At 37.4% G+C, this 11,431-nt stretch overlaps 1 protein-coding gene across 12 annotated transcripts in view; it reads right to left on the bottom strand.

Annotated features, from left to right (window-relative positions):
• Window positions 1–994: 994 nt before the first annotated feature.
• The window catches only part of CELF2 (CUGBP Elav-like family member 2), a 375,608-nt gene continuing 365,171 nt past the window's right edge, over window positions 995–11,431 (bottom strand). For 11 of the 12 annotated variants that reach the window (XM_049814458.1, XM_049814466.1, XM_049814453.1 and 8 more), the window contains one exon: window positions 995–6,712. In XM_049814458.1, coding sequence (XP_049670415.1) covers window positions 6,585–6,712 — 128 coding nt within the window. In that variant the 3' untranslated portion in view covers window positions 995–6,584. The remainder of the gene's footprint in view (window positions 6,713–11,431) is intronic. The other variant, XM_049814455.1, reaches the window with a different exon arrangement.

The following is an 11,431-nucleotide window of genomic DNA, read 5'->3' as shown; positions in this document are numbered from 1 at the left end:
TGGGGGAGAGCAGAGAGATTCTTGTGAGGAGGAAAAAATTATAGGAAATGAAAGAATAGAAAAAGCTAAAAGCCAACCATAAAAAATAATGAGAAAAAAAGTGCTATGGTATTTCTTTTGTCCCTTTTGAGATTTGTGTAATACTATTAGCCAATGCTGAGAATGATCTGCTTTGTAAGCCCACAGCAAAAATATCACCCATTTGAACAACAGGGATTTTTCCATCATTTATCGCTCCTTTTCTTTTTTTTTTAACTTCCACTGGCTTTAATGGAACGTCTTCCTGTGCTCACTTGGATTTTATTTTATTTTTTTAATTATTATAGGTATAACTGCACATGACAAGCTCGATCACCTGGTAGGCTTTTGCAGACTCTCACAGCCCTAGTTAAGATGTGATTAGTTTCTAAGGAGAGTTTGACTAACACCATATGCCATCAGATTACTGTGCAGTTTGGAAGAAATCCCAAGGCTATATCTTCCTTTTCTTGAACGTTTCATACGCTTCTGCGAAGTAGCGGCAGAGTATTACTATTTTTTTTTAACGACTAGGAAGACTTGACCTCCATAATCCGCATTTTCCAGACTGACTGACATGTCACAGCAAAAAAAATCTTTTCAGGTGGCTTCTGTGTGTTTGTGTGCAGAAGCTTTTGCAGTTAGAAGGCTAACAAAAGCTACCTTCAATATGACTTTGCAGGAAACTCATTTAAAATGCTTCCTGCCATATAGATTATCCAAGTGATAAGGCATGACTAGGGGGAGGAAGAGAGAAAAAAAAGAAAAATCAAAGAAACCGTAACATGTCTAAAATGTACAAATCCTCTTTTGCCCCCCAATCAGATATTCACTTAGGTGGAATCGACTGTATCTTTTGTACACAACCAACAAATAGAGAAAAAAAAAAACAGGCACGTGAAACAGTGAGGTGTGTAGATGTATTACCAACACAGAATGACCACCAACAATACAACACACAAAGTAGAGAGACAAGTATTAGGAAAATGGTTTAATATTGGAGACAGAAGCAAAAAACTGCATCACACAATAACATACGTTACAAAAATAAGTCTGACTGTTTCAACTACACGGTTATGTTCACAATGAGGACAGAAGAATCAGAAAAAACTCTGATCTAAACAGCAAAAAAGCAAACCCCTAACGTTTTAACTAATACATTTATCCACGCAAAGTGACCGAGTACTCCTAATTCTAATTACCTTATTGTGTAACTGCACGATACAGAATAAAAAGTGAAACTTACCGCTTTTGTTAAGACAAAATTCTAAACACTAGTTATAAGCAAAGGGAAAAAAAGAAATCAAGCCAAAGTTTTGAATTCTCTAAACAAAACCAACTCTCTTTCTACCGTCCAGAAATCAAACTTGAAAATCAGTCATGATCGAGGGGGCCCACGAGAGTAAGCCACAAAAATTTCCATTTGTTTTTTAATCTCCAGTATAAAAAGTTCCACTGGTACAAAATGCATAAGTACAATCAAGTTGTAGAAATAGGAAAGCCTGCTTATTTTTTTTCTTTTTTTTTTTGTTCTTTTTTTTTTTGGCTCAAATTCCATCAAACAACAAAATCCAAATGCATCAATAAAACAGAAACAATACTCAAATGGTCTTACAGTTTCCACTAGATTGCATTAACTTTGGCTTTTCTCAGACAATACTTAAAAACTAGTTTGTAATTCTAAACAAAATGATAGTATTATTAATCTACAAACAACAATTCTCACAGCACAAAAAAAACACAAATACATAGGTTTGTTTTTTTTTTTTTTTTTTTTGTATGACATTATCCAAAAAGGTAATGAAACTACAGGATATTTTTTCCTTTTGTTAATTAGCACTTAAGATAATAAAAACAGAAACAGTAAAATGATTCCAGAGTAGCACAAGCCAAGGAACTGTAACCCCTATGGTGAAAGAAAGATGAACTTGTTACTCCTTTGAGGACTGCCATTTCATCGCAATTAGCTAATTTGTTTGAAAAAACAACTAGTCTAGTCTTTTGATTAGAATTTTGTAAAGCAATTTCCCTTGTTTTTCTTCCTCTCTTATTAGGCCCTTGCACCCTTGCAGCTTTTTCCTTTCAACATTTTGAAAGAGAACTGGTAGATAATTTGTCTCCAAGGAGGTGTATGTTTGGGTTTTTGGTTTTGTTTTCAATTTTTTTTGTTTCAGATTTTTTTTCAGGATGGACACTTTTCTCAGCAATGACCCATCTCGGTTGCCTGGAAGTACAGAAACTTTCCTCCTCTCCCCCTGCTAAGCCAATGTCCCGTGTAGCGTAATTCGGGGCAGCCCGATGCCGAGTTACACTGCCTGAGGACCAAAGGCATCACCGCTCTAACTGGACTGGTAAACCCGCAGGACACACTAGGGCATCTAAAAAAGCTTTGAAAATTTATACGGTGGGTACAATGAGAAAAATTAGTGAAACAGTCGAAACAATCCAAATGATGATCTCATATTATATATATATGCACATATATATAATATCATGTACGTGAGATGATACTTTGAATATGCAAAATTGCTGCAAGTAGTACAAAATAGCCCTCAAAGGGTGTAGGAAGGCCCCAGCAGTAGTAAAAACATGTGAGAAAAGTATAGATCATTTATTTATAAGTGCATGTGCTATAAGAAGGAAACTTTTTTGCATCACTAGAGGCTAGTCCTTTCCATCCCAGGGCTCGACATAAAGAAGCATTTAAGTTGGGGATGAGAGACAAGAGTGCACCAGCTGATGTTGCTCATATAGGGCTTCGTTTTTTAATTTTAGGCGGCTTCGAATATAATCGGATAGAAATAGGAAGTGGAAGAAGTTATGGCACTTTATCATCAGTAGCAGGTACTGCTGCTCACACACATTGGATTGGCAATGAATTCTCTATACCGGTAGCAAAGAACCAAATTTGGTTGTTGGTCACTACTTGTGCGGTAGAAATGCAATCTAATCAGACTTACAAGGCAGTGAAAAGGGCTACCAGCATCTCTTTTCTGGTTCCTTACACAGAGCTTCCTCCAGCAAACACCCACATCAGTCACATATATATTCCCAGGGACTACTTGTACGAGTAAAGTTACTCCTCTCTATACGAGTGTCTGCAGGAGTAAGCCAATATATTGCCGTTACAAATAATGGCAGGTAACACCAAACATTACAGTGTATGTAAACTTTATCCATAAAAAGTAGTTTAACTGCAGTGCACACTGAATTTTCACCCAGGAAGATCTAGTGCATCTGATTTAAGCAAAAGTTCATTTATTTAAATTACAAAAATATTACTTTTTTTTTTTTTCTCCTCAAGGTTTTCAAATGGTGGATTTACCACTCCTGTCTGGGAGTGGCTCACACAATAGATAATTAAAGAATTGTTCTCTTTTTCTTTTATTTTATTAATACTGAATAGCATATTCCAGCAGCATATTAAAAGCTCTTTAAGAAAAGACAAAATCCCCCAAAATCTAAAAAGGAAAACCACAAGTTAATTACGGTTTTAAATAATTTTAGTTATAGATACAGAAGAAATTTAGACAGCAGTAAAATATTTTTGTCCTTCAGATCTGCCCTGTGCATTGTTCTGATTTCAACCATGTATTAAATAAACCACAAAAAACTAAGTATATATATATTTATAGATATAGATATATATATAAAAATAAACAGCAAAATGGTGAATGTATAAAAGGTATTAACACTCAAGACAGCTCTGGGTGGAAAGGGTTAAAAGTTCAAAACTTTCTCACCTTAGAGGTTTCCATACAATATGAAGAAAATACATAGTGAGGTTTGCTTTCACAGCATTGATGTGTGCAGAGTGGTTAAAAAAGTGAAACATGGGCACTTATACAATGTTTTACAAAAAACATCAAAGAGAAATAACAAACAATAACAATTTCAGGCAACAAGACCACAGGATAGCAAGTTAACAAACTTTTTAACCTCTTTTTTCTTTAAATATTAGGGATTTATACAAAACACATAATAAAATACCCATGTTATCAAATTACTTCACACAAGAAACACACTGAAGCTCTAGGAAGAAAGTACCTTTGGAATTTGGCACTATAGTTTCACTGATTTTTTTTTTCTTTAAAAGAAAAACCGATCACATTTTGCTGAACACAAACACATCTAAATTGTTCACAATAAAAAAATGACATCAATGCGTCACAAGCCAACACAAACTTATTCTGGAATATTTTTTCATTTTTCACATGAAATCCTTTTTTTTTTTTTAAGCAAACAACTTTTTTTTGTTTTTTTTTTTTTTGAATCTTGTTTTTGTTCTTGTTGTTCAAGTAAACCAATTTTAAACTCGTCTTTTATAAACATAGAACACTTAAGACCATAAGACTCATGATGAAACCACAACTTAATTCACAGAAGCACCAACGTAACACATTTTACAGTAACCTTTCTTCTGTACATTGAAACAGTATAAAATATAGGTAATTTCATGTGCATTAAACCATGGATTGTCTAACTGTGAGTCAGTTCAGCAAAAGGTGACACAAGTAGGTAGCATTTGCCCTAAAACAGGGTAAATATTTTCTTATACTAATCTACAAAAAGTGGTTCTATATATATACTTTAATGAGAAAGTGAGCCACCTAAAATGGCCTTATCAAAAAACTTTACACTGCCTGAAAAATGTAAAAACTATTACAGACCTCTAGAGACTTAAAATCAGACAGTTTTATTTCTCAAACTGTTTTGGAAGTAGTCTGTTAGAAACCAACATTCTGTGCCTCTGGACACATATTGCTATTGTCACCAGTGACCAGGCAGAATGCCAATCCCTGTATAATACTTTCAAGTCTGTTTTTTTTTTTATTTTTTTTTTTACGAAATGAAAAAACAAAACAAAACAAAACAAAAAACCCAAACAAAAAAACCCAAAGGAAAAAAGAAAACCAAAAAAAGGAAAGAAAGAAAAAACATTTTGCCACAGGTTGTTTTTAAATCCTATCATTAATTTATCTAATAATAAATTTCAGTCTTGCATGAATGCAGCAATGTTTTTTCACATTGACTTCCCAGAATTCATAGCTAGATGAGGTCACATGCAAATTTCAAAGGTCAAACTAGCTCAAAGGTCAGTAGGAGAACCAAATATGATGTGAGGTCAGAAAGACATCAGAAACAATGACGGGACGATGAAACTTTTTTTTTTTTTTGAGACGCCACAGGGACATGCTAGGCAAACGATGGGCTAACGGGCATGGAGATGTCTAGGGAAAAAACAAGGAAGAGGAAAAAAGTTACATAGAATCTATGCAGCACAAACAAAATCACTTTTATGGGTGCAGGAGAAAACTAATGCAAATCTTTCATCAGTAGAGTCTATGAGCCGTTCACATAATTTGCATTAACTTACAATACTTGTCAACAAGAGCACAATGGAACCCCAAAAGAATCCATCTGAAAGGAGTCAGAGAGAATGGATTCCTCTTTGGGGAGAAAAGAGAGGAAAGAACCAGTTTCTACAAATGTAACAGAAAGGAATGGGGAGGGGGGGAAAAAAGGTCAGACAACTGAACTTTAAACTAGGTAATGGAAACTACGAACAAAATAACCAGACAAATACAAACAAGAGGATAAAAGCATGAACTGTAAAGGGTGTAGGGTTCAACAGTGAAAAAGCGCCCATTCTTGGCACAATTACTCTAGAGACTACTTCAAAGGATCTAGCTAGCATAGAGAGCTGCTCTTTAGGTATCCAATAAGTTAACAATAGGCAATAAATAACTTCCATTATTTCTGAGGCAGTAAAAATTTTGTATAAAAATAGAAATGCTTTTTACAAATAAAATTTACAGGCCTGTGGCTTTCTTTTTTTATTATTATTAAATTTATCTCTCAAGAAACATCAAGTATTGTCACTCATTTTATTTTATTTTTTTTATTTTAAACCCTGTAGCTTTAGAAACAGATCTCTAAATCTTTTTTACATTAATCCTTTCCAAAAAAACAAGAACTTAAAAAAAAGTGAAATATAAAGACGACCAGTGTAAAATCAGACTAATATATAACAATACGTTGATTCGAACCGAAAAAAAAAATCAAATCTTCTCAAAAAACAAGTTGATGTAGTGGAAAGACTTGTTTCAATTTTTGTTGCAAAATAAGTGCTTCAACTGGCATGAGGCCATTTCGTTTAACCTATAAACTGCTGGTGCCACCCTGGTAAAATACGATCCATCCATAGAAAACAACTTTTATTGTGTGCTAATGGCACCAGGGTTCACAGAGTTAAATTGCACATTTTTTTTGTGTGTGTGTGTGTTGCTTTGAATTTCAAGACGTTTATTTTTGTTTTAAAAAGGAGATAAATTATGCTGCAAAACAAAATACAGTAACACAACTCAGTAATTACTTGGCAAGGAAATGGGAGCCAAGTGTAATAAGGACAAGTGGGGACATGGAAGTGGTAACTGTAAAAATAACTGTCTCTTGGTGAAGGTTGGCTCTATGTTCTTTCTTAACCCCCCTGCAGAGGACAGGTTTGCTCATGGGACTTACCCTAAGAAAGCTAAAATAAGAGCAGTAAGCATCTGGGGTTAAGATCAGTAAGGTTTGCTGTCATTTTTGGAGCGTTTCAGCTGAACCTTCAAGCGTTTCATGCCAATCTGAAAGCCGTTCATAGCCTGGATAGCAGCTTGTGCAGAGACTGGATTGTCATAGCTAACAAAACCTACGAGACACAGAACGGAGGCGGGAGAGAAAGCGAACTATAGGTTAGAACAAATGTCAGAAGGCGTTTTGCTAGGATTTTATCATTACTATTTATTTGACACATTAACCTCACTTTCAATTAGTTCTTTGATCACACCTCGTATCCCATTTCCTCTCCCGTTTCCTTTGCCTTCCCCTTTACCGTCACAGTATTTCTTTACTAGCTGGGATGCAGCTGGCCAGTTCTGGTGCAATGCAGTTTCCGATCTGTTATTTATCTACCCACCTTAGAGACTGAAGATACTTATTACTGTGACAGTTTTCAGTGTGTATCTACATACCTCCCAGTCTATTAGGAAGTACTATTAGGCCAGTCTGCAGATGTGAAGCTGAAACAGAAAGCCTGGTTACAGAAACAAACCCCAGACTTAGATGCCTCTGCGCATTTGCACACCTGAATGTAGGTTCATGTGCACTGGTCCTGTGCGCTGTGAAACACTCGTCTCCTTGGGCTTAGCCTAGGACAGCTGCAATATTAATATTTTGTATTTTTACAGCTCCTTCCAGTTCAAGATCTCAAGGTACATTAAATGTTAATTAATTCAGCCTCTTGGTCCCCAAAGGGGTATGCAAGCATCAAAATTAAGCAGCATCGTAAAGACAACGGCAGGGCTTGACGAGACCTCCAGATCTTCTGCTCCTCGGTTGCGAGCACTAACTAGGGGGATAATGCTTGCTCGGGTAATTCAGAATGGCTGGCCTGGCTCAGCTCTCTCTTCCCCGGGAGACTAAAAATGCTGTGTTCATAATGGACTCAAATCTCCCTGATTCTGGAAGCTCAAAATTCATTTTCATATCTGGGCCTCCCACTTGTAATTGCAAAGCTCTCCTAACTGCTGTTCTGCCTTGGCTCTGGCTAATTACTACTGTACTCAGCCCGCTATTATGCATCTGCTTTGAAATGCTCCCTCTTCTTTCCACTTGAATTTGCCTTAACACACATCCCTTCACTCTGTTAAAGCATGGATCCCACACACTTTGTTTTCAGTCCACAGGCTTTTCTGCGCCTCTCTCCTACCAGCTTTCTTCATTTGTGCTTGGTGCCTGCCTACTTTTCTGATTCATGACCTCTTTTTACCATCACTTTAACCTGTTCTTTTATGGCTCTTGCTTACCTTGTACTGCTGCCCTCTTCCATCTTCAGCGTCAGAATGATACACTTTCCCCATTGTAAAGAAAAAGACCCTCTTATCAAGTCATCTGGTCCTTGTCCAGCTGCTCTCCTTCATAGGCCATCCCTATGGATTCACCTTAAATCAACTTCACCAAACTATTTAACTTAAGACTCTTCTCTGACAATTCAGGCTCACTTCTGTTCTTTCCACTCAAAACCACCTCTCACTTAAATCTCTGCAGACCTGCTCCTGGCCAAAGCCAATACGCTCTATTCACGTTGTTCTGTGGTCGATTATTTGTTACCTCCTTAAGGGATAATAAAGGTTCCTCCACACCTTCCTTGGTTTTAGTAACTCTCGTCACATCCTCACTTTCTCCACTAGATCATTTCCTCTTAATATTACTGCCATATCCTGAGGAGCTTCATCACTCTCTTCCTTTCCCCTATTTTCTTCTAGGAGATCTTATCTGTTCACATGACTCCAATCACTGTCTTAGCACTGCACTCCTGTGTCTATCTCCATCAGCTCGCAGATCTCCGCCTTGATCTCTAGGATTGCCTCAGGGACAGAAAAGAGATCCACCATGAGTTGGAAGGCAGCTGTAGCACCTTCCAGGCAGGTGTTCCCCAGCTGAGATGTAGCTACTCTTACCTACCTTGACAATTCAGCATTTTGCTCTACAGCTTTCCTGACATTCACTTTGTTCTCTTAAGCGCATTCAGAACAGTCTTCTGCTATGAACTTGTCATCACCTTGGTTCCTTTTCTTCTTAGCTAGTTTTAGCCACCTGAAAGTTAAGCAACTGATCTAAACTAGTCACTTAAATGGCATCTATGAACGGTGAATGAAGAGAAGGCGGCACACCCAGAGGTGGCTTTTCCACCCACCATTCATGTCACCAATTTAGACACCTCCACTGATGACAGAGGAACAATTAGCTCAGGTGATGCTTAACTTGAGGGGGCTGAGACAAGTCACCTCATTCTATGTCTCTTTATTCGCTTCCTTGACTCAGCCACAAATTCAAACGTACACCTACCTCTGTGCTGCATCGGTGGCATCAGCCCTTATCATTCAGTTGTTATTCTGATTCACAATTTGTCTCTTTACACAGAATGCTATATCTACATTAGGCTGTTACACTTTCGTCTTCTCCCTTATTGAGAACCTTCATTTATAAAGCTTACAGAGGAATCTGGCATTCTCTCCCTTTATTTATCTTTTTCTGATTGCACCCATTCATCATTTTTCGTCTGAATCTTAAATTGCAGGTTACATGAGGATGGGATGATGTTTTTTATCAATTTTCAAAGACCTTGTCATGACGATTCTGATTTTTGTTTTAAATCTCTAGGTATCTGTATAATCAGGATAAATATTTTTAATCATTCGAGTAGCAATTTTGCTATGAGAAAAACTGCGTTTATGCACTGATGTCATTGGGTCCCGCCCTCCCCTGCCTTACTTTTACATCTCTCATTTCTGTTACTCTAAGGTTTATGAAAGGCGAGAGATAAGCTTGAAGAGTGAAACCCTTTGTCTGCTGAATCAGCTAAAGCTCATGAGAACTCATGGAAGAGCACTTCCAAGCATAAACAGACTGTCCTGTCATCCTCATCACCATTTAATCTTTTGAACATTCATTTGAGGTGGACAGGAAAGCAAATAATGCCAAAGTCCATTTTCTGCAAAGAAAAGTAATTTTTCATTTTGAGAAGCAGTGTTACATAAAAGTTCATCACTGTATATCACTGTCCTGCGACTGACTCAGAATGCACCTTCCCTTCCCAATTCTGCCAGCCTTGGACAATCTTTTCATCCTTCTGGTGTTCAACCGGTCCTCATCTGCAATTTGACTTCCTCCTCCTTTGGGCAGGAGATTGGAAATTCCAGAGTAGAAAGCACCAAGCATGTGCAAAATTTTTGTTGTTGTTATTATTATTGTTGTTATTATTATTACTACTACTACTACTACTACTACAAGGGAAAAAAAGACCAAACCAACCAAACAAAAAAACCAAACCCAAACTGTAACAAAGAGCAGTGACCATTAGTGATACAGGAGAGAAATGGGTTCTTCAGATGCACTATTGTCCTAGTTTTGGGGTGGGAGGACAAAGAAAAAAATAAAGCTTTTTAAAACACAAATATGGGACCAAAACAACAAATAGAAGATTCTTGCTAATAAAGCTGAGGAGGTACATACAAGAGTGTGCTAGTATGTTAAACTAGCAGGATTAATTCTGGCTTTGGCTGTGATTAGCAGCATCACCAAGTGGGCACCTACTGAATCAGAAAATCTCAACTTCCTCTGCCACTGCAGTACTTTCTGTTTTTAAAGCAGAACTCTCTCACTGGTGGCAGAATATCTGGGGAGGAAGAATGAGAAATTGAAATGTTAGTGAAAGCTGACTAATGCCAAAAAGGCAGAGGACTCCTGCATGCGTTGGGTGTTGACCCCTCCATTTTCCCTCAAATAAGATAACGTTGGTGCATCACTCTAAGTTAGGTAATTGTGTCCCATAAATCCAGACAAATGTGTAAGTAGGTAATCAAAGAGTAAAAGGAAACCCACAAAAAGCAAGTGTGGGAAGCGAGCTGATGAATTGAGCCGCCTGCCCAAACTAATCTACATTCTTTCAGCAGTCACCACAATTGCTGCGTTTCGATTAACGTAGCTTGATTTGACATTTCATCAAGATTCCTGGAGACCTCAACAATGATTTTGTCACCCCAACATACTAACTGAACTGCCTCCAGATCAATAGGGAGTCCATTTCAATCCCACTTTTCAAATTTGCACGGACCATTTTAACCCACTGCAGAAACATGCTGGACTATATTAGTCTAGATATGAACAATTTTTTGTAAAGCTTAAAGAGATGAATGCTTCAAAAATGAACTGAAAGACTATGGAAAAATGCAAGAAAGAACATCACACCCTTTCTCTGAACTGAATTAACTTTCCAAGTGTACTAAGGGCTTATCTTCAGATGAAAAACACTCAGATTATGACAAGGCTTGACAGTGCAGTAGGTATTTCTGAGTAACTTGATGAATTCTCCTCATGTTTGGGTACTGTCTGTTTAGATAAATTCAAACCCTCTCAAGATGGGTTAAAGCCCAATAGCTGTGGGGCCCTTCCATGGCCCTGGTGGAGACAAATCCTTAGACAACCACTTTAACAAAACCTAGATTTTAAAAAAAAGTAATGCTATGCAAGCTAAGAAACATGTATTATGGTTAAAGGGGACACTTCAAATGGGGACACTTTGGAATTAAGGGATGGTGCTAGGCAAAGAGCAACACTGTTGGTACAAAGGAGTTTTGGAAACTAGGGGGTTGTCTGGACTCGCTACTCTTTTGTCATACATACAGTTGTGTTCATTTACTCTGGCAAAGAATTGTCACTTTTATGGAAGCTCCAATATTTTAGGTCAAACCTTATAAAACTTATCTTTAAGAGATTCTTTCCTCCTCCTAGACCCACCTCATGCCTTGCGTAAGACCACGATGATTAGACCAATGCTCTAATAGACTGCCACTCACTTACATTCTGT

The sequence above is a fragment of the Accipiter gentilis genome, chromosome 11 (assembly GCF_929443795.1).
Source record: "Accipiter gentilis chromosome 11, bAccGen1.1, whole genome shotgun sequence".
In the NCBI taxonomy this organism is placed as follows: Eukaryota; Metazoa; Chordata; class Aves; order Accipitriformes; family Accipitridae; genus Astur; species Astur gentilis.
Note: the sequence above shows the minus strand (reverse complement) of the source record. Positions and strands in the feature narration are given on the sequence as shown.